The sequence below is a fragment of the Taeniopygia guttata genome, chromosome 32 (assembly GCF_048771995.1).
Source record: "Taeniopygia guttata chromosome 32, bTaeGut7.mat, whole genome shotgun sequence".
In the NCBI taxonomy this organism is placed as follows: Eukaryota; Metazoa; Chordata; class Aves; order Passeriformes; family Estrildidae; genus Taeniopygia; species Taeniopygia guttata.
In genome coordinates this window covers 2,948,144-2,971,376 of record NC_133057.1, presented here as the reverse complement: position 1 = coordinate 2,971,376, position 23,233 = coordinate 2,948,144, and the positions used below count along the sequence as shown (strand labels likewise).

Here is a 23,233-nt window from a genome sequence, read left to right as displayed (position 1 = left end):
ACCTCTTGCCACAGGTCCTCCTGATACTGGTCCTGCCCTGCAGGGATGGGCACAGGTGGGGAGTGGCAGTGAAACCCAGGGCAGGGGCTTTAACATTGACTGCTCTCAATGAGTTGTCGAGAAATTACAGTTTTACTTTTTCTGCCAACCAAGGCTGTCAGTGTTTCTGTGTTTGTATTAATGAGAAGGGTTAGGGTTAGGCTAGAGTGTGGGTTTAGGGTTAGGTTAGGGTGTGGGTTTAGGCTTAGGGTTAGGTTGGAGTGTGGGTTTGTGGTTTAATGGAGAGCAAAGTGGTGTCTGAATTCAATTGATTTAAATTTTTTCTTTCATGATGTTTTGTCTGTGAAAAGTCTGAAAATCAAGGACATCTTTTTGGAATCTGCTATCTTTGCCCTTGATACTAGCTGAGTGACCCTTCAAAACTAAGTGAAAGCATGAACTCTTTTGGCCATTTTTTAGAGGGAGAAAAAAACAAACCCAAACCTGTTTTCTGAATCCTCTGGAAAATCTGACTTATCCAAAAAAACATTATTAGGAATGTATCGATTTTCTGTTCATCATTCATTCAGACACCTGTGAAACCAGATCAGTAATGCTCTCTTTAATGATTTAACACAGCTGATTGCCATTAAATCACTTGAAATTATGGCCTCAACTTTCAATGATATTTTGAAAATGAGACTTTCCATTTCAGGGAGGAACAGAATGCATTTGCACAGTTCCATTATGGGTGGATTTTTTTTCAACACACAGATTCTCTCATTTCCCCTTCTTTAGCCTTAAGCATTAAAGTCAATCATCTGCTTTGGAATTGCAACTCACATGTAACTCTTTCTACTATTTTGCTTACCTTATTTTTAAAGGCTGAAAATATTCAGTTGTAATTTGCTTTATAGAATTCTTTGTCACTGTGGGACTGGAAAAAGATCACAGAAATTTCTCCCATCATAGATTTTAAAATATTTTAAAATGTTATTATAAAGACTATTTATCAATATTTAATTTTTGCTTTCTGTGTAACTTTATTAAATCTGTACTTTAAAACAAGCATTACCTAGCAGGCTTTCAGTTCAATTACAGCAATCCCTCCCATCAGAGGGGGGGCCAGAAGAAGGACTGAGGGATTAATCCAAACTCACCTCCCCCCCAACAGGGGCTGGCCCGCTGCAGGATGGTGCAGGGCCATTGGGGGAGGGGAGGGGCTGGCAATGAAATGTGGGTGGAAGAGAAGGGTTATGGTGGGAAAATGGGGTCCCTGTAGCGTGGCCAGTGCCATCTTGGGAGGGGGTGCTGGGTGCACTGCATCTCGCCCGGGGAGGCACGGCCAATGCCACCCCTAAGGGAGGATAACAGTGTCCAGCAGGGCACTTGGGGCGGCTCGGCCGCTGCCATCCCCAAGGGAGAAGGTTTGGGGAATCTGCGGGGAAAAAGGAAAGGGGGGGCTTCGCAGAAGCCGAGAGGGAAATCTACAGGAGAGGGGCCCAACGCGGCTGGAAGCCGACGAAATGTGTGGATGTGAAGGGCCTCTCTTAGCATGTTAACAATTCTCCCATAGCTGACGTGTCACCGTTTACAATTCTGTCCCATTGGTGTCCTTTCGACCCCCCCCTGCCCCCATAGCCTAGAATAGGGAGGAGAGGGGAGAAAAGGCAGCTTTCCAAGAAAGAGAAGGAGCTTTCCAGTATGAGTTACCCCAAAAAAGACCAAGTGAGTTTGCGTCCTCATCGGAAAAGAAAAAGATTCCTGGCTGCCAGGGACATGCAAGCCTACAGCCCCTGTCTGGGCGTGGACAGTGGTTAAAACTCAAAAGAAAAAAAAAGGTAGCCCAGCCACCCGCCAGGAATCCAACCCTGCTCAGACCCACTTACCCTCCAGGCTCGGGCGGTGAAATCTCTCTCTCCTTGGTGATGGAAAATCACGCTGAACTGAGGACGTTTTCTTTTGCGGTTTGGCTCTTCTAGAAGCCTGGGTGTTCCTGTTAACCAGGGCACATCCCTGAAACCCTGGTTTCACCCGCTGTCAGCCTCTAGTAGTCTCTATGCATGTGTGGTCGCCTGATGCGCCGTTCTCGGGGCTCAGGCTCAACCGCGAGCCACTGCCAAACCTCCCTCTTCTGTCTTCGGGTAAGCCTGCCCCTGCAAACCCCTGAAGCCTGGCACCCCTGCGGCGCGGCTCTGCTGCTGGCGGGGGCAGAGAGCACAGCGGCGCAGACAGAAGAGTGTCCTGGAGCTTCAGTTTTGTTTTCCACCCGGCGAATCAGCTCCGCTTAGTGTGGGGCAGAGCTCTCAGGATGGCAGCCTTCCTCTCTCCCTCTTTCACAAGATGAAGGAAAGAACCTTCCTCTGCTACCATTTGTTGCCTTGCAAAGCCAGACTGGGTGGGTGCCGGCCAACGCGCGAGAGGAGCGGGGGGAGTCGGCCGCCACTTTCCCCTGGGCTCTGCAGGCTCAGTCTCAGCGCAGGGACAGACAGATGGCAGACACGGGACTCGGGTGCATACACGTGTTTATTGTGGGTGCGCGCTTCCCGAGACAACCGGGGCACCGGCAGGGTATCTGATATATCCCCCAAACTGGGGGAGGGGGTGGAAACGGAACCGTGGCCAACGAGGATAAGGCGGGGGTGGGGAAACCTCCCCAAGAAAGCAGGAGACCCCGGGGACGGGGCGGGGATGGGAAAGGCGGGGGGGGGGGGGGTGGTGGAGGGAGCAGACCGCGTGGCGAGGGGGAGGGGGAAGGCAGGGTCGCAGCACAAAAGGGCGCTGCATGGTGGTGGGGGCTGGGAGGAGAAGGAATGGAGGGGGAAAGAAAAAAAATTACAACTCCCACACTGGTGTGTGCCTCAAATGAGGATATACTTACCCACGTGCTTGACCTAACGACCAGTGCGTTGATTGCTGCAGGGTTCGAGCTCCAGGCAAAGATTCAACAGATGCCACCCTGGAAGTACCTGGGTCTTGAAGGAGGAAAGAAGACCATTGTGCCTCAGAAATTCGCTTTCAAAAAAAATGTCCGTACCTTGGTGGATGTTCAACAACTGTGCGGGTCCTTAAACTGGGTAGGACTGTGGCTGGGTATTACCACCAAAGACCTAGCCCCCTTTTTCAATTTGTTGGAAGGGGGAGAGGGGCCTAGTTCCACCTGGACCCTTACCCAGGAGGTAAGCACTCTTCTAGAGAAAGTTCAGGAACAGATAACTGCCAGGCAGGCCCACCGCTACCAACCGGGCCTGCCCTTTAGGTTTATCATATTAGGGAAACTGCCACACCTGCATGGGGTGATCTTTCAATGGGACCAAAATATCAAGGGAAAGAACCAGGGCAAAAGGGACCCTCTCCTAATCATAGAGTGGGTTTTCCTCAGCCATCACTGGTCCAAAAGAATGACAAAGCCACAAGAACTGGTGGTCGAACTTATCCGCAAAGCACGTATGTGGATCCAGGAGTTAGCAGGATGCGATTTTTACATCATTCATATAACCGTACAATTGAATACGGGCCAAATGACAAAAGCAATGTCAGAGCACCTGCTTCAGGCAAACGAAACACTGCAGTTTGCATTGGACAGCTACGCTGGCCAGATTTCACTCCATCGGACGGCCCACAAAATTTTCAATTTGGACATCCAATTTTCATTATTGTGAAAGAATGTTTAGCGTAGAACCCCATTTGAAGCTCTGACCATTTTTACAGATGCATCCAGGACATCCCACGAGTCAGTAATGACTCGGAAAGATCCTCAAACTCAGCTGTGGGAGGCAGATGTTGGTGAGGTAGAATGATTGCCTCATGTAGCTGAGTTGGCCGCTGTTGTCAGCGCATTTGAAAAGTTCCCCGAACCATTTAATTTGATTACTGATTCGGCATATGTAGCTGGTGTAGTGTCCTAAGCCGAAGATGCAGTACTGCAGGAGGTATCTAACATTGCACTTTATGAATTGCTCTCCAAATTAGTTGATATTGTCTCCCACCGAGAGCAACCTTTTTATGTAATGCATGTCAGGTTGCACACAGACCTGCCGGGGTTCATCATGGAGGGCAATCGTCGAGCTGATGCCCTGGCTGCACCAGACCAGATGACCCCACTCCCTGATGTGTTCGAGCAGGCAAACATAAGCCATCAGATGTTCCATCAAAATGCACCCGGCCTTGTACGGCAATTTCACCTGACCCCCGAACAGGCTCAAGCCATTGTGGCAACATGTTTCGCATGGCAACAACATCAAATGCTGGTGCTGAGCGCAGGGGCAAACCCCCGAGGATTACACAGTTGTGAGGTGTGGCAGATGGATATCACCAAAGTCCCTTCATTTGGCAGACTCAAAAATATACATGTTTCTGTGGACACCTTCTCTGGCACAGTCTATGCCTCAGCCCAAGCAGGGGAGAGGGCACTTGACACAAAAAAACATCTTATACAAGCCTTCTCCACGTTGGAAGTCCCCAAGGTCATTTAGATGGACAACAGACCCGTGTACACATCCAGGGAGTTCCAGAGCTTCCTGCAGCAATGGGGAGTGGAACATAAGACCGGCATCCCCCAATCCCCTATGGGCCAAGCTGTGGTTGAGAGGACCCACCAGAGTCTAAAAAGAATTTTACTTCACCAGCAAGAGACAAGGAAGGGGGAAGCCCCTCAAATCCATCTTGCCAAGGCGTTGTTTACATTGAACTTTCTAAATTGTGGTTTTGAAATCCTGAATCCCCCCATCATTAGGCACTTTAAAGACAATCACCAGTTGGAGTTGAAAGAAAAACCCCCAGTCCTCGTCAAGGACCCGGAGACCTGGATGACACAATGTTCCTATCTCCTGGTCACTTGGGGGAGGGGGTACGTCTGGGTATCCACCCCCTCAGGGTTAAAATGGGTACTAGATGGGTCTGGCCTTACATCCCCAAAGCCACCAAAGAAAACACTGTCCGGCAAGTCCAGGATGTCTGTTGGAGGAGGAGGAGATGCAGGACCAATTCCATTTAAGATACCCCTGTTCATATCTTTATATTTTGTTGCAGCCCAGATCTGATGGCCACACGCTCTATTAAAATGCTAGTTTGGCTTGTCACCGTGCTCTGCATCTTAAAAGAAGGAGACTGGAGACTGGCTTGGGAACATTTTAGTTGGCTAGGGATTCTCAGGATGGGTGAGCTCAATTGTCAAAACAGAACTTCTAGTCTTACTTATTTTTATTCTTATTTTAATTGTTTTTGGTGTCATCCGGCACATGATATCTCAGTTGATAGCCAAGGCAACAGACATCCCAAGCATCAACCATGGTTCAGCTCCATCAGCTTCTGATCTAGAAGATGAAGTTCCACCAGTCCCAGATCCTGAAGATGCATCATGGACTGAAACAGGGCCTATCTGCCAGCCTTGGTTTGCAGGCACCTACCCTGAGTCTGAGTTTCTCCCCTGTATGGAGGTTACCCCCGTTTGAAAGACTGAGTTTTCTTACTCGTTTATTTGTATTTGAAAAAGGGGGAGATGTTGTACTGTGTTATTGAGTTTGTTCAGTTTGTTCAGTGGTTTAGTCCTGTACCCTCTGGAAAATGGTCCTGCCCTCCCTTGCCTACTCCCATCCCTATGTCAATCCTCCTTTCCCTCCTCCACTGAAATGTTGCCCTTCTGAGGACCCCACCCCTGGACCCATCCATCACTCGGCAGCCCTTCCTTTCTTTCTGGAAGGTTCTACCCAGAACATCGAGTGATAGGCCGGACAGACAGGTCTCCTCCTACCCTCTTTCCCCATTGGTGTTCCCTCATGTATGTCACCCTGATATCCACACCCCTGTTTGATCTCATTGGCCCACGTAGGGCCATCCCCTGGTTACACTCACTGTTATAAGTCTGTGCAAAAGGCTGTTCGAGGCTTTTGCAGGCAGTTTACCCTCCAAGATAGGAAGCTCTTTTGAGCTGCCCAATAAAGTTGGATTACAAACCCCTGTGAGAGACGACTCCTTGCCTTTGTCATTGTTGCCAAGGTCTCCCTGGGGCTCAGGAAATCTGAACCCAAAACTGCTGTCCTTACCTCCCGAGGACTGGGAAGGTGGGCAGTGCTGACCTCGGTGTCCAGCTGAGCTGGGCAAGCATTTTCCAGGACAGACACCGTGGCAGTGGTGGATCAGAGAGAAAAGCCAAAGGTGACAGACTAAACTTGACTGTAGGAGAGGCATGGCTCAGCAGAGGACCTGGGGACCTGTGGTGCCAGCCAGTGACTGGCCACTCGGACACAGCAGGAAGGCCCCAGACTGTCCCACTTCAGCTGGGAGGGTATAAAAACCAAGAGGTTCTTTGTTCAGGGTCCCCCAGAGGCACCAGCTCAAACTGCCACTGTTCCAGCACAATAAAATTGTTTTAAGGATCCAGAGGTCCGACACTCTGCTATGGAGGACATTTCACATTTCCAATCTTTTGGGCACTTAGGACCTTCTAATTTTGATTTGCACCCAAGAAAAAGAAACCCCCAAATGTGCACAAATCACTCCTTTAGCTTTTCCTCCTGTTATTTTAATCTGACTTTTACATTGTTGTCTGCTATCTTGTCCTCATCTTTCCAAAATTCCTGTGCCTATTTAAGTCCAGCCTGGCATGGTGCACACATTTTGTTTAGTTCTGCAGCGATTTATCCCCAGCAATCCTGCTGACCACACCCATTTCAATGTTGCAAAAACCGAACTCTGGGCTGCAGTATGTGAATCACGCTCGGGTGTGTGAGATGGCAGGGCACCAGAGCAGGCACTGAAGAAGGGACATTCCGTAGGTTGGTGAAGTCACTCCCAGAACTCAGTCTAGCTCTCAGAACTCCGGCGCCACACCAGGAGTGGGGAACTGTCTCGCTATGGGCATTTACCAGAGGCAGAAACTTTAGAGCCACTTGCTCTAAGGTGCCAGACACAAGCCACCACAGGGACCGGGCAGAGGAGAGAGGAGGCAGCTCTCCGTCTTGAGGTTCCACAAGAAAGAGTTCATTTCAGGTGAAGAGAGCAGAAACAGAGAGCCCACGGCACTCCTGTGCAAGATACAAGTCAGGGGGTGCATACAAACAGCTCACCAAGAGGGAATCCTCAGGGGAGGAGTGAGGGGATCACATCCAGTGTCTGGAGCCCATTGGGGTAGGAGGGTGGAGAGGATGGGTCACACGGGCCAATGGGGCCTTGAGGAATTGGGGCATCCCAAAAAGGTGTTGCAATCTGGGATTGGCCCGATGGCAAAGTGCCAGGGAAGGTTCGGGGACCAAGGGGCTGGGTTGCTATGACAGGCAGGGAAAGAGCTGGATCAAGGGGCGGGGAATGGCACGGGGGTCAGCTTTGAGGGAGGGTAAAAGCCAGGGGTGAACAAACTCGGGGAGAACATGGGGGTACAACAGAACGAAGCACCTAAGAAGGAAACAGTAAATGAAATTTGTACTGCATCTGCAGGGACACAGTCTGACCAGCAATGTCAGCAGGCAAAATAAAGGTTTTGCTGAGCAATGGCCCTTGGATGAAGCCAAATATTTACACTCAGGGCAGTCCATTTGTACAGAAAGGGGGTACACTCTGGGGTACAGCTAAGGCCATGAGGTCCCAGCAGGCTCTGGGGTCGCAGCAGGCTGAGGTCAGAGCAGGCTCTGAGGTCACAGAGGTCCCAGAGCTCCGTGGTTGCAGAGCACCACAACGCCCGAGCAGGCAGTCCTTGAGCACAACTGCTGCGGCAGCAGCGGCGGTGGCAGCAGTGGTGCTGACATTGGGACAGCGGTGTCAGGACAGTGGTGGCAGCAAGAGCGGCGGGACTGGCACAGGGCAAGGCACCATGGCCCTTGCTCTGCGCCTCCTCCTCCTGCTCCTCCTGGCCGTGGCCCTGCCTGCCAGGGCTGCCCAGGCTGCTCCATTGCAAGCGCGGGGAGCAGGTGAGCCGGCAGCCTGGCTCCCCTTTCCCAGGACAGCGCTCCCTGCTCTCCGGGGAAGCGCTGGGGATGGTTTTCCACTGGGGTTTAAGGAGGGTTTCCTCTGTGGGAGGGAGTGAAGTCCCGTGGCCCATGGGCTGCTCCAGCTGCCCTCCCAGGGATGTGGCACAGGGCCTACCAAAGTGTGGAGACTGGCCAAGAGACAGCCCAGAGCTCCCCAGGCCCCTGTGCAGCTTTGGCCTTGTCCTTTCACATCTGGCTCCCATGGCCTTCCCCGAGCCCCTTGCAGTGCCAAGTTCCCACAGACAGAGGGGTATGCCAGCACACAAGGAACTGGTTCTCATCTGTGCTCCCTTCTAGATGAGCATGCTAGGGAGGCTTCTCCAGCAGCTTGTCTCCATGAAGATTTCCAGCCTCTGAAGTCTCGTGCAGGTATACTGATAATGTTCCTAAAAGAATAATCACTGACAACCTGGCAGGAACCAGGTGGCAGAAGCTTCTGTGGCTATTGAGTTGCAGGTGCGTCTGCAGAGAGGACATTTCAGGCTCCATTCCTGGTTGCTGAACACAAGTCCGTCTCCCATCGCAGGGGTGAGTAGTGTGTCCCCGATGACACCACAGGCTGAGCCATGGTTTTGTGGGATCCATCCATCTGAAATGCAAATACTCCTCTTAAGGTCCTCTGAGAGGGAGGAACAAACCTACAGGAAACAGTAAGGCTCTAGAGACATACAAACACATAGAGAAGATGCTGAGAGATCTGGAGAGACGCCGTGGTGGGTGCATTCCCCTCCCCCTTCCCCTGGGACTCAGCAGCTGGGGGCTTTCCCTGCACATCTGGACAGGCCCTGCCTGGCACAGCAGGAAGGGATCCATGGCAGCCTCGCTGCCCCGCTGCTGCTCTCACGGCCTGCAGGGCTGTTTCCCAGCCTGGCCTGGCTGCAGCTTCTCCCCAGCCTCTGCAGGAAGGCATTTGGCACCAGCTGACAGGGAGCCCCAACTGCACCATGGCCCATGCACACCCTGAGATCCCCTGCAATTTCCCAGTCACTGAGCACATCTGGAGGGGCAGATGTTTGAAGGAGGGTGGGCCCTGCAGCAGCCCCAGTAACCTGGTCTTTATCCTGAATCTCATCCATGACTGAGACAAGCTTTGCCTCCTGAAGATGCCACCTTCCTGCTGGTGAACAGCCCAAATGATCCAGCTGTCCCTTTTCCTTTCCCCAGAGATGGAAGGAGAGGCTGTGCTGAAGGCTGAGTTTCCCAGAGGAAGCAGTGGCTCATTGGCAGCCTCTGCTGCAGGAAGGGAGGCGCTGCCAGGCACAGTCACAGGAGGTAATTGCTGTGCCTCTGGGCCTGAGCCCTGCTGAGCCTTGAGCTGCCCTCTCTGCTGCTTGGCAGGGCGGGCTCACAGCATTACCTGAGCCCCTTGCAGTGCTCACTTCCTCATAGAAGGGGGATCCCAGCACACCATGGAACATTTCCCATCTGTGCTCCTTTCTAGATTGGGACCGTGACTTGAAGCGTTTGGAAAGAGTGATAAACCACGGTTTAAGGATCTTGAAATCTGGTGAAGGTAGGTTATCAGCAACCCTTTCCTAACAGAGAAATCATTGTCCAGAGGAATATTTATGTGTGATTTCCTTTAAGATCCTTTGAAGTTTGATGGATTCTAGAAATCCTGTCCCCCAAATTCCTACTCCTGTGCCCAACAGCAATCCCACAGGAGGATCACTGTCAGTGGGAGGAAGGAGCATTTAGCTGTCCATCTTCCACCCATGTGCAATGCCAGTGTGTTCTTCCGTGTGCTCTGTGCAGCCCCAGAGAAGAGCAGAGAGGGAAGGGCCGGGCCCAGGGCTGTGTCCCGGGGCTGAGCCTTTCACAGCTCCTTTTCCAGCCCCAGGGAGCCTGAGCTGCTCCTGCTGCTGCTGTCAAGCCCTGGCCCTGTCTGCGGCTGGGTTTAGAGCTGCTGGCAGCTCCAGGGAGTCCTTTCTCCCCTGGCTGCCCCACAAGGGGCTCCTTCCATCCCAGTGCGGGGCCAGCACTGGCATGTGGTCCCCCTGCCCCTGCTCCTGAGTGGAAGGCAGAGCTGAGGGAATGCCTTGGAGGGCTCCAATCGCCCAGGGGCACTCACTGCCACTGCAGCCTGAAGGAGAATCTTCAGCAGTGTCCCCGGAGGTGTTCTGTCCTGCCTTTCTTTGCAGCTGAACGTGAGGATGAAGAGGATCTGGATTCCCAACCCATACCCATTACTGAGCCTCTGGGAGATGGTGAGGGTAGGTCAAGGCCTTTCCCCCTGCGAGAGCTGCCAGCTCAGAGCCCAAAGCTCGGCCAGGGGGGCATCGCTGCAGGTGCCAGGACAGAACCACACACGTGTGTGCCCTCGCCCTGGGCCATCCCCTCACCACTCCTGGGGCTCAGTGCTGCCCGTGCAGATCTTCAGAGATGACAGAAGCTCTTGTGACTGTTGAGGTACAGGTGTGGCTGCAGAGAAGACTTTCTCAGGTCCTTTGGTGGATGTTGCTCGCAAGCCCAGCTTCCACCGCAGGGGTGAGTAGTGTGTCCCTGCTGACTGCACAGGCTGAGCACGGGTTTTGTGGTATCCATGCCGGGGAAATGGAAATATTTCTCTTAAGGTCCCCTGAGAGGAAAGAACAAACATATAGGAAGGAGTAAATCCAGGGAGGAATCAAACCATCTTGAAGAAATCCTGAGTGATCTGGAGAGACAGCATGGTGGGTGCATTTCCCTCCCCCTTCCCCTGGGACTCAGCAGCCGGGGGCTGTCCCTGCAGATCTGGACAGGCCGTGCCTGGCACAGCAGGAAGGGATCCATGGCAGCCTCGCTGCCCCATTGCTGCTGCTCTCATGGCCTGCAGGGCTGTTTCCCAGCCTGGGCTGGCTGCAGCTTCTCCCCAGCCTCTGCAGGAAGGCATTTGGCACCAGCTGACAGGGAGGCCCAGCTGCACCATGGGCCTGAGATGCCTGCAGTTTCCTACTCTCTGGGGAGATGCAGAGAGGCACCTGTTTGCTGGAGGGTGGAGTTTTGGAGCAGCTCCAAAACTCTGGGCATTTTCCTTGTCTTTATCCACCTCTTTGACAAGTATTGCTGGGAGCAGCACAGCACAGCACAGAGGAATTATTGCATGCAGGCTCAGGGCTTTGGGCACTGAGCAGTCCTGTGCCAAGAGGCAGCAAGGTGCCTGCAGGCCCCAGCTCAGGGGGAAACAGAGAGCGAGAATGTCCTGGCCGTATCCACCCTGCTGCCAGCTCAGCAGTGCAGCATAGCAATGGCTCACGCTCCCCATTGCTCCCAAGATGCAGCTGGCACCTCAACACGTGCTGACAAAATCTGGAAAAGCATGAGAAGAGATTTCTGCCGGGGAACATCTTGTTTGATGAAGTTGATGGCCATTGTGGCTGGTGCAGCACTTGGCCTGATGATGTGCTCTGTCGGAATCTGGTATTGCTGTAAGAGAAAATGGTGAGTGTTTTGCTGATCTCAATCTCAAACAGCTTCCTTTAAAGGCTGCTAAAAATCAGGGAAGATTCCCAGTGAGGCTGCAGTGGAGCTGTGGCCAGTCCATGGCTGTCCAAAGAACTCGGCTGAGGGCTCTGCTGTGCCCAGTGCTTTCCTTGGCCTCTTCATTGCTGAGGCTTGTCCTGCGGGGCCCGCTGGGGCTGCAGCCAGTGCTGGCTCCCACTGAGGCTGCCTGGCCAAGAGCAGCCCCAGGGGCACAGGGCAGAGGCACAGCAAGGTGGGGAGGAGAAAGAGCAAGGACGAGATTGCCCCTGAAAGGCAGAGGCGCTCTGGGGCCCGCTCCTGGCCAGGGAGCCTGCCCAGAGCCGTCCCCTGCTCGCCGGGGCCTTGAGGGGCAGCTGTCCAGCTGGGCCAAGGTGTGCCAGCCGCTCCAGCCGTGCTGGGGAGCCCTGCCAGCTCTGGGCCCTGCTGTGCAGGAGGCTCCCTGTGTGCCACTGGCAGCTGGGGCCTCAGCCACTGCTCTCTCCCAAGGTGCTGCTGTGCATCTCCAGGAGACGAGCCTAACAACTCCGGCAGAGAGAACTTGCACCGTGTTTCCAGCTCTTCACGTCTGTCCCCATCTGCCCTGCCGCAGCTTCTGGACCATCTTGAGCCATTCCCAAAACAAACCCCTCCACAACGAGACCCTCTGCCCCTGAGCCCCCTGGTCCTGTTCCCCTCCCATGACTGAAGGTGGGCAGGCCCCACCTGCCAGGGCAGGGCTTGGCCCACATTTTATGTTCAAATAAAGTAATAAGAGTTGTCAGAGATATGTCCAGGTGTTTCCAACAGCAAAGCCCAGCCGGCACCAGCACTGGCTGAGTTCCATGGCCAGGAGCAGCCATGGATGCCCACGGTGAGGGCAGGCAGGAGCCAGGCAGGGGCTGCTGTGACCAGCGGCGGGGCCCTGAGGGGCTGGGGGAGCCCATGCTGAGCATCCCTGGGCTGAGGGCACATCTCCTTCAGTGGGATCATCTGGGCCTGGACATCCTCCAGTAGCATGTCCAGGAAAAGAGAGAAGCCATCAAGAACATCTGCAAAGACACAGCCTGAGCAGCAATGCCAGCAGGCAAAACAAAGCTCCTCCCCAATTAACACACAGTTGGTAGGACCTAATTGATGGGCCATCACCAATCCAGGGTGCTGCACAGGGTCTGCTCCTCTGGGCGAGGGAGGGAGGGAAGGGAAGGGAAGGGAAGGGAAGGGAAGGGAAGGGAAGGGAAGGGAAGGGAAGGGAAGGGAAGGGAAGGGAAGGGAAGGGAAGGGAAGGGAAGGGAAGGGAAGGGAAGGGAAGGGAAGGGAAGGGAAGGGAAGGGAAGGGAAGGGAAGGGAAGGGAAGGGAAGGGAAGGGAAGGGAAGGGAAGGGAAGGGAAGGGAAGGGAAGGGAAGGGCTGTGTGGCCTTGGGGCCTGATGGGGCTGATAAACAGCCCCAGAGGCACAACAACCCAGCTGCAACCACACTTGATTTCCAGGTCAAAACACTTGGCGTCGCTGCCCCGGGCTTCCCCATAAGGCCTGTGGGGGCTTGGAGACCCCATAAGGTGCACGAGGGGCTAGGGTCCCTTGTGAGACACACAGGGATAATTTAGGTTCCCTCTGAGACATGGAGGGCACTGGGGTCCACTTGAAGTTATGCATGAGATTTGGAATCCTATGTGAGGCATGCAGAGGACTGGGATCTTTCCCAATGTGTGCAGGGGGCTGGGGGTCTCTGCTGAGCACAGGACGGGGTTTTGGGGTCTCATTTCAGATGTGGAGACGGCTGTGGACTCTGCTAAGCGTGCCAGTGCTTTGCGTCCCTCCTGCTGCACGCAGTGGGGCTGGACTCTCTTCTGAGGCACGCAGGGGACGGAGCCCTCCCGGGTTCCCAGCCGGGCCCGTCCGGCTCGGGGCTGCCGCGGCCCAGGGGCAGCCGCCGTGCCAGGATGGCTGTGGTGAGGGGGCGAGGCGGAGCTGCCCCGCCGGGTCGCGCTGCACGGGCACGGCACGGACGATGCTGAGTGCCAGGCAGGCAGCACCCCGAGCCCAGGGGCCACAGCCGCAGCCCTGCCTCCATCAGGGCCTGGCACAGACAGCCCCGCAGGCAGAGCGGCGGGACCGGCACCGCTCAGCGCCCGTGGGGATGGAACCGATGCCAGAGGAGCCAGGGGGGCCATGAGCACGGCTCTGGCGCTGCCCCCCGGCTCTCCTGGGCCTGTGGCCATCCCGGGTGGCAAGGGCTCGCTCTGTGCCGCGCTCTCCCTGCCCAACGGGGCTCCAGGTCAGCACCCGGCTCCTGCCGCTGCCTTGAGAATGCTGAGGGCCATTCGGGGGTGGAACTGAACTTGCCAGGGAGAGAATTCATAGGAGACTTGTTTAGGCCTTTTACAGACTTGTTTAGGCTCTCTTCAAGTTGAGAAACATCTTAAAATCCCAGGCTAAATCATATGGTTCAACGTGTGGGGATTCCTTGAAGACGCTTTGTAACTCCCCGTGGTGCCGGGCCGTGTCCCAGCGAGCACCAACACCCAGGAGCTCTGATGCATGCTGCACGGCTGGCACCAGGGAAACAAGTCAACATCCCTACAGCTGCCTGCTCTGCCTGCAGGGTGTCACGCAACAGCAATGTTCCAGCAAGAACAGGCATTTTTACGTCCTCAGGACGATGAGCTCTTGTGGTCCTGGTGGTGTGTTGTATTGTGTTATTTAGTTTGTTCGGTTTGTTCAGTGGTTTAGTTCTGCACCCCCTTGTAAGGGGTCCTGCCCTCCCTTGCCTACTCCCAACCCTATGTCAATCCTCCTTTTCCTCCTCCCCTGACATGTTGCCCTTCTGAGGACCCCACCCCTGGACCTGTCCATCACTCGGCAGCCCTTCCTTTCTATCTGGAAGGTTCTACCCAGAACGTCAAGTGATAGGCCGGACAGACAGGTCTCCTCCTACCCTCTTTCCCCATTGGTGTTCCTTTATGTATGTTACCCAGATTTCCACACCTCTGTTTGATCTCATTGGCCCACGTTGGGCTATCCCCTGGTTGCCACCCACTGTTATAAGCCTGTGCAAAAGCCTGCTCGACGCTTTTGCAGGCAGTTTATTCTGTGACGGAGGTAGTTCTTCTGAGCTGCTAAATAAGGTTGGATTACAAACCCCTGCAAAAGACGACTCCTTGCCTTTTTCATCGTCATCAAATTCTCCCTGGGGTTCAGGAATTCCGAACCCAAAGCTGCCGTCCTTACCTCCCGAGGATTGGGAAGGTGGCCAGTGCTGACCTCGGTGTCCAGCTGAGCTGGGCAAGCATTTTCCAGGACAGACACCGTGGCAGTGGTGGATCAGAGAGAAAAGCCACAGGTGACAGACTAAACTTGACAGTAGGAGAGGGATGGCTCAGCAGAGGACCTGGGGACCTGTGGTGCCAGCCAGTGACCGGCCACTTGGACACAGCAGGAAGGCCCCAGACTATCACACTTCAGCTGGGAGGGTATAAAAGCCAAGAGGTTCTTTGTTCAGGATCCCCCAGAGGCACCAGCTCAAACTGCCACTGTTCCAGCACAATAAAATTATTTTAAGGATCCAGAGGTCCGACACTCTGCTATGGAGGACATTTCACATTTCCAATCTTTTGGGCACTTAGGACCTTCTAATTTTGCTTTGCACCCAAGAAAAAGAAACCCCCAAATGTGCACAAATCACTCCTTTAGCTTTTCCTCCTGTTATTTTAATCTGACTTTTACATTGTTGTCTGCTATCTTGTCCTCATCTTTCCAAAATTCCTGTGCCTATTTAAGTCCAGCCTGGGATGGTGCACACATTTTGTTTAGTTCTGCAGCGATTTATCCCCAGCAATCCCGCTGACCACACCCATTTCAATGTTGCAAAAACGGAACTCTGGGCTGCAGTATGTGAATCACGCTCTGGTGTGTGAGATGGCAGGGCACCAGAGCAGGCACTGAAGAAGGGACGTTCCGTAGGTTGGTGAGGTCACTACCAGAACTCAGTCTAGCTCTCAGAACTCCGGCGCCACACCAGGAGTGGGGAACTGCCTCGCTATGGGCATTTACCAGAGGCAGAACCTTGAGAGGCTCTTGCTCAAAGGCGCCAGTGTCACGATCCGCTTATAGCGGGGTGTCGTGATGGTTCGTTAGCCAATCCCAAATGCAAAAGACAAACAGCAAGGGACTATCAGTTTAATCACAACATATATACCTTTATTAAGGGCCAAAATACAATAAATGTGATAGTGGGGTCAGAAAAGAAATAAAAAGGAGAGAGACAGAGAGAAGGGGGGATGGGAATAGCTACCAACACAGGCGAGGTCCTCAGTGGTCTGGACCATGGGGATCCGTCTCGTTGTGTTGGGGAGAGTCTCCAAAGTCCTGCCCAACCCAGGGATTCAGTTACAGTCCACAGAGGGAAAGGGGGAAACATGCAGAACAATGTGAGTCTATTGAAATTGCTATGGGGGGAACAGGTGTCTCTACAGAAAATCATCCAGGATGAACAAACACAATGAAGAATAAGTCCATTGAAGTTACTGGAGAAGAACAGGTCATGTCATTCCCCCCACCACTCTCTGTGGTAGGGGTCTCAGTCCCAGTCCTTGGGGAGAGGGTTCTTGATCTCCGTCTGTCACAGTGGTAAGGAGGCAGATGAGGGGTCTTCAGTGAGAGACCACCAGAGTCACCCCAACAGTTCATTCGGCTTAAAGGTGGAGAGTGAAGCAGGAATTGCAGAAGGCCGCTCTGTGCTGGGTCCACGCTGGGTCTTTGCCAAGTCCTTGTCAACTTCTTGCCAAGTTCTTGCCAGGCTTCCTTCGGAACAGAACGTAATGGTAAAGGTGGCTGCACCTGCACTGTTGCCTTCTCCAAGCCGGAACTGCAGTGGGGGAAGGGAGTTCCTTCTTGTGGCAATCGGCAGGCAAATGAGTGAGGGTCTTCAGATTGCCTCTTACACCACCCCGTGACTGACGATTGCCCTCAAGAGATCTTCAGCAGGGTTCTGTAGTGTCATTGTGAAGTCTTCAGGACTCGTCTAGTGTTGGCAGCATATCCCAGAGAAGGGAAAAAGAAAAGAAAAAGGAGGGTAAAAAAGAACTGGGAAAATAGTAAAACAATAACAATAATTAGTATAAATTGAATCAATATTAATTGGAACAATTTTCTAATCAATAAACAATGAGTTGATTAAATAATAATAAAACAATTCTTTAATAATAAACTAATAAAATAATCTTTAAGAATTCAAATCAGGTTTTCTAAGTGACTAAAACAAACAATCTTCTAATTTTATAATTGCTTTGTTTCTATAGTCCTGGGGATGTCTATAGTATAAAGCACATCAGCCAAGTGGTGTGCATTAATTATAGCTGTCAATTTTGTTATTTGTTTTATCATTCTCCAATTCATAATAAGCAAGACTGCTGATAAAGCAAAGCCAATCAAAACTAAAATCAAAAGGACAACAATGGGATGACACAATTTGTTCAGGATACCTGTAGCAGTAGGTGACCACCCAAAAAGTGTATCCCACCACCTATGTTCTGCATCACTTTTCACCCTTTCTATAACCTGATGTATTTCTTGTACATCATGATGAATAGTTACCAGTGTTTTCTGTCCGTTCTCCTTGATTTTTCCTAAGGTTTCAATTAAGTCCTGGTGAAGCAACAATTGCCTTACCAGAGTAAGATTCATTCCAATGGGGGTAGGCAATAGCTTATGAATCAGCGTGTAATTAGATTCTAAAAGTTGATATGAAGTAACTAGAGCTTCAAAAGAAAAATCACATCCTGTAATTTTAGTGAAATTGCAAGCACAAAAATTTGAATGATTTTTAGTATCTGCTACTGTGTCTTTTACATACACTGTGTTACAAGCAGTTCTAAAGCATGCACATCCATTGCCTATATATACAAGGAATGTTTTAGGAGTTTCATTAGGATGGATTTCAAAGTGACAGATATTTTTTTCAGTGTCCAGACAAATATCTTGAGCTATAATTGCATTGCCTTCACAGATGAACCCTTGTTGTTCACGGACAATACAAGATTCTAAGTTAACAGTTTGCCATTTATCATCAATTTGTCGGGCCCGTTCTCTGTGCTCGGAAGGATAGAGAGTGGCTCCATCATGATTCACTCCTAATGCAATAATGGGGAATATTGAATGCACGGAGGCATTGCGTATGGTTAACACAAAAGCTGTGGCTAAGTTTGCAGTGGGGTCATAAGTAAAGTTCACCAAATTCTACCAGGATTGGAAATCTTTTTCAAAGTCAGTGGCACTGTCCCAAACTATTTTCCGAATTTCCATAGGAAACGTGCCTTCTTCACCTTCTCTTAGAATTGAAGCAGCAACTGACTGCATCCATAATTGTGCCTGGATGAAGCTAAGGGCTAAGGAAACGTTGCTTTGTGTAGCATTGAGTGCATCAATTATCAATTCGTGGTCATTCATATTTACTTTTTCCCAATTTGGTAATATGTTTGTTAGCAACCACTGATGTGTTCCCAAGGCTGATAAGGATGATTGCAATGGTTGTTGTAATTGGGTCAAATCTTTAGTTGTAGCAGCCAATTTATTCAATAATACTTCTGAATTAATACTATTTAGAATTCCCAATCCTGTTCCCACAACACCAGTTATGTCTCTTGGCATCCGTGGTTTAGAAGGGTTCCACTGTCGTAACCAGGTCGTCCACCCCTGGAAAGAAGTTTGCAAGAAAGGTGAACAAGCTGGCTGAATTTCAGAGACATTGCTTTGCATTAGCAATTTAACTTGTTTAAGAGACCATGCTGGATTGAACAATATTTGTTGTTGGCCAGTTTTCCTGATTATATATGGCCCAACTTTAGAAATTTTTGGGGTAAGCATAACTGGTGGTTGGATGGTAGGTATCACAACATTAACATCAAGTTCTCCCCAGTATTTAAATCAATACTTTAAACTTAAAAGAAAGCGCTTCAGTATTTTTGGACCAAAGACAAACTACTTCTGCAGTTTGTGTTAATGTGAAATTATGTCAACAATCCTGTATGCTTCAGTGCGTACAAACCTTTTTGTGCTTAAAGAGATCTTTTCACTTTTTCTGCATGCTACCACAATTATTTCAGACCGCAACCACTCAGCTGGTTTCTGGCCATGGGGTTGTGGTAGGATGCAGGAAAGTATTACCGGTTTTATCATGAATTAGGTGGTCTTCATGTCCCTCGGAGTTCTTCTGTAAAAGTAAACACAACAGAATCCTGCCAGCGAGAGGCAGAAGAGGTTAGAATGATGGAATTATCCTGCATGTATTTATCCAATGTTCTTTCCCTAGAGCACCAGAGGCTTTCCATGCACATTTATTCAGAGGGGGTTTTAGCACAAGTTGTACTAGCCCTATAGTAAGGGATGTCCACCAGAACAGGTTGGCCAGGGTAATGTGCTGGATTATCAGGATCATCTGATGCACAGCGTAGGAGTCAGTGTAGAGACAGACAAGAGAAGCGTTCTGTGCTTCTTGTTGGAAAACACTCCAGGCAGCTCTCAGCTCCTTGACCTGAGAACTGCTTTCTCCCTCATTAATTAGTTCACCAGAGGAAATGTGGGGGGCTGCTGCCCTGTATGTCCACACCTTCCCTTCTCGTTTAGCAGAGGCATCAGTGAACCAAGAGTTTGCTGATTGTTCAGGGCAGAAAGGAGGGGCTACTTGGATTACAGAGGCAGGTTTGTCCTGGCTGCTGTCCAAGCTCTCAGTTTCTTGTATTGCCAAATTTTTCACAGCTCCTTCTGTTATTGTAAAGATGTTACAGTAATGTTCAATCTGAGCATACCACTTTCTTACCGAGGCCCTCTGGGCCACCCCGTCAGGAGGGGGGGTCCCAGTAGTGACTGTCTTAGTATCATTGAAAGGGCTTCTCAATACAATTGGTAGTTGTAGTGCAAGTCTTTCCACTTCAATGAGAGCCAGGCTGACCACAAACAATCCCTTTTCCCAGGTAGTGTACCTTTTCTCAGCATCTCTGAAACTACGGGAATAAAAATCAACAGGCCTTGTTGGACCCTCGGGTCCCCGCTGCCAAATGTGTACTGACAATCCTGAGACAGCAAATCCCCATTCTGCCTGAAAGGGGTCTGTAGGATGAACGAGACCCAGAGCTTGATGAGCTGTTACTTCAAAAATCAGCAATTGCAATGCTTCTTCCTGAGAAGAAGTCCAATCCCATTTTACTCCTTTCCTCAGCAAGTCATAAAGGGGAACCAATGAGTTCTTCTGGCTACTAGGAAATCTGTCTGGTCTTTCTACAGGGGATACAGCTGGTGTAGTTTTCTGTAAGGCTATGGCAGTAGGTTTGAGTGTTTCTGGAAGCCCACAAATTAAAGGGGTCATTATTTCAGGCTTCACAGGTAATTGCATTGGGGATTCAAAGCCAGGAATTAATTTCTTTCTGTGAATCATTTGCAGACAAGTGGCTTTGGACACACTTTCAAGGAGTTGGTCAGGGGTGCTAATTATAGCTACAGGATCTCCCCTTTCCAAGGGGCTTGTTCCCCCAGCCCAAAAAGCCACACGTTGTGTCAGGGACCACGAGTCACGTTTATCTCCTGTTGTTAAGAAGACACCGTGTCCCCAGTACCCACTGGCTTCTTGTTCAGTTAATTTAATTTGATTGCCACCGGTGAAGGACACCTGGAAAACATATTCTGTTTTTGATTCGTATGGGAGGCGTCCATATTTTCTTTTAAGCTCAGCTAACTCGGTGGCAGTGTATGGTATGTGTTTGGTTGTGATGTGGGGTTCAAGATCATCATCACTGAGATAGTTATATTCTGTTTTAATTAAGGGTCTTAAATGAGAGCAGCAATGTTCCCCACAATTATTTACTGCCTCAAGTTCTTTGTGAGGATAAACTTGGTTAATGTGAGGAGTTTCCTTTTCCTTTGTTTTTTTAGTTTGTTGGTGAGCTTTGCATTTTTAATCTGTTCCTTTTTAAGGGCAGCTTGTAAAAAATTACTTTTATTCTTCATCTAATTGTTTTTGCAAAATTTCAACTAGGTTTTGAAGGGAGTCTATTATTGCATTTCCTCACCTCTTCTCTCAAAGCGAGTTTCTACAGCTGCCGTAAGACAAGCTCCCAAAACTGAGCATAAGATGGTTTTATTTCTGCCCAGTTTAAATTTTGTATCATGTTGTAAAACACATATTCTATCAACCACATTACCTAAATTAAACTAGTTACTTTGTGCCCATTCTTCTCCTCCTGGAGAAGGTTTGGCATTGTATTTAGCTAGTAGAGCATAAAATTCATCTTTAGCTTTAGCATTAAGATTATTACTCATTTTGTGAAGGGACCAAAACCACGGCAGGGAGGTACAAACTTAAGTTACACAAAGCACACAGCCTTCGCTGTGTCACCCTTCTCTTCCCTGGGTGAGTGAAGAGACAAAATCTGCCTGGGAGGCGCTGCTTAGTTTCCTCAAGTTGTCTCTTCCTTCCCAGACAGTTCAAACATAAAACAACACAGTGTCCCGCCTTTTGCACTAAGAGATCTTTTGCAATTTCTGAAGACAGTGTGGGTGCTTTTTTCGCCTAGGCAATGTGTAGTCTGCGGGAAATTTGAATCTCCCCCCTTGCTTTCTAGACCATGCTCAGTTTTTTGGACTGGCAGGCTAGGTGCGGCTGGAGAGAAACGTCCTTCCCCTGTTACAGACTACACAGAACCTGCACCCTTCTGCCTGGACAGAAATCCTGTCCGTGACGCCAATTCAATGTCACGATCCGCTTATAGCGGGGTGTCGTGATGGTTCGTTAGCCGATCCCAAAGTGCAAAAGACAAACAGCAGGGGACTATCAGTTTGATCACAACAGATGCACCTTTATTAAGGGCCAAAAAACAATAAATGCGATAGTGGAGTCAGAAAAGAAAGAAAAAGGAGAGAGAGAGAGAGAGAGAGAGAGAGAGAGAAGGGGGGATGGGAATAGCTACCTGTCGGAACTCAAAATGTCCCTCAGACATTTTTAGAGGTTCCAGGCCTTGGTCAGAAGCATTTTAGACCCTGGCAAGTAGCTGAAAACAGCTGTGATCTTGAGTTTGAACCATGGAATGAATTACCAACTTTGAAGGTGGAACAAGCAGTCACAGAGGGTTAGATGGTATAGTAAAAGTAGTCACAAATTAGAGGGTAAAATTTTTTAGTATTGTACAGGGGGGTTTTAACACCTGTACAGGGGGGTTTTACTTTGTACAGGGGGGTCAGGAGTTCTAAGATGGAGGAAAGTGGGCCTGATCCTTTTCTTCCTCCTTCTTCTTCCTTACCTCCATGTTCTTGGTGATGTTGGCATTTTTCTATTGGTTTAGGCTGGGGACACACTGTTCAATGTAGATAATAGATATTGGCACATTATTGTAAATATAGCACACGTAATTTCTGGTATATAATGTTTGTACCATCCCACTGAGGGGCAGAGCCCCGCACACTGCCCTGCAGGACAGACCTGCGGCAGGGCAGCAGAACATGTTATAGATAAGCAAAAATAAACAACCTTGAAAACAGCACAGACGAACTATGGCTTCTTCTTTGGCAACGGGGCAGAAAGACAGAGACTTTCTACAATCTCGGAATCACCAACACCCACAGATTCCGACAATTGGCGTCCCTGCGCGGGCATCAGCAAGAAGAACAAGAAGAAACAGCAAACAATCTCCAACCTTCATCAGCAGAGAAAAACAAAAAAATAAAGAAAGGAAGAGGAACAGAGCACAAATGCTCTCGGCAGATTCCGGGAGGAGAGGGAGCGGAAAGCTCAAGATAAGAACCTGACCTTCACCAAGACAGCTCGTCTGGAGGACAGCCAGGAGGAGGAAAACCAGAAGCGCGCCTGGGATTTCTCTCCTGTGACCTGCTGGACGATGAACAGTGCCATCTCCGGACTGACCTCGTGGTGACTCAGCTTTTGGTGAGAATGGTTGAAATTAAGAACATGGGGAAGGGATGCTCCCAAGGACAGACAAAAATTTTTTTTTCAGCCCTACAGGGCAAGACTTCTACCCATCTGGTAGAGATAGCCTCAAATGAGATGAAAACTTTTGCCTTCAGCAAGGACAATAACAGTCATTTTCACAACGTGGCATTTTAGACTAAACAGCTAAGGCTCCTATGGGAGCACAAGGAGGAAGATGGCCCAGCCAACAGCTTGGGGCAATTTTCCTCACCAGGGGAAACAGGATTGTCTCCCGAAGGGGATCAGGGGGGGATGGTGTCTCATCATGTCCTGTGTCTCCGGGTTCACACTATTCCTCAAGACTCCTCAAATCTCAATTTCTAAGCTCCTCAGCTGCAGAAAATCCCCAGACAGTGAGAGATAAGCCAGGCACAGACGCAGCCCTCGGTGGGGGAAAGGACTGGCCACTGTCCGAGTCCGAACCCACAGTGGGGGGGCAGCGGCGCCGGCGGCTCCTGGGGGGAGGGTGCAGACGTGAGTGTAGAGCGGAGAGAAAAGTGAGAGAGAGGAGAGAACTCTCGCAGCTGCGCGGGTGGGGAGTTCAAAACAGCCCGCGGTGCAGGCAAGGGGGGGGGGGGGCAGTGGGAACCACGCGGACGCAGGAGGCGGCGAGAGCGCGGATGGGGCGGTCAGACGCCCGGAGCGCCCGGTGATGCGTTCCATGGCGAGAGTCCGTGAAACCGCAAAAGCGATGCGCGGGGAATAGCTCCCAATTCGCAGCAGCGGCGCTGGCAAGGCCGGCGGCTGGACGGAGAGATGGACTCTCCTGTCGCCGCGGCGATGGCAGCGCGCATGCGCGAGACGGTAGAGCAAACCCGGAAGTCGGAGCGGAGATCTCTCGCATTTCGAACGCACGGGCACGGGCGCAGACGGCGT

General features: G+C 50.9%; 1 protein-coding gene across 1 annotated transcript; it reads right to left on the bottom strand.

The window, feature by feature from the left end:
- Nucleotides 1–1,336: 1,336 nt before the first annotated feature.
- LOC140681154 (uncharacterized) lies at nucleotides 1,337–23,020 on the bottom strand. The gene is made up of 3 exons (XM_072920537.1): nucleotides 22,952–23,020; nucleotides 19,670–20,293; nucleotides 1,337–1,417 (listed from the first exon to the last, which is right to left on the bottom strand). The coding sequence occupies exons 1-3, from the start codon at nucleotides 23,018–23,020 to the stop codon at nucleotides 1,337–1,339; spliced, it is 774 nt and encodes a 257-aa protein (XP_072776638.1).
- Nucleotides 23,021–23,233: the final 213 nt, after the last annotated feature.

Excerpts from the sequence above, each read along its gene's own strand:
- LOC140681154 (XM_072920537.1), bottom strand. The coding sequence starts at position 23,020 with ATGGAACGCATCACCGGGCGCTCCGGGCGTCTGACCGCCCCATCCGCG. Across the intron at positions 20,294-22,951 it reads TCTCGCCGCCTCCTGCGTCC|GAAAAGGAAACTCCTCACAT; the intron begins GCGTGGTTCCCA and ends AAAAAAACAAAG. Across the intron at positions 1,418-19,669 it reads TACAGAAAACTACACCAGCT|ATTCCCCAAACCTTCTCCCT; the intron begins GTATCCCCTGTA and ends TTTTCCCCGCAG.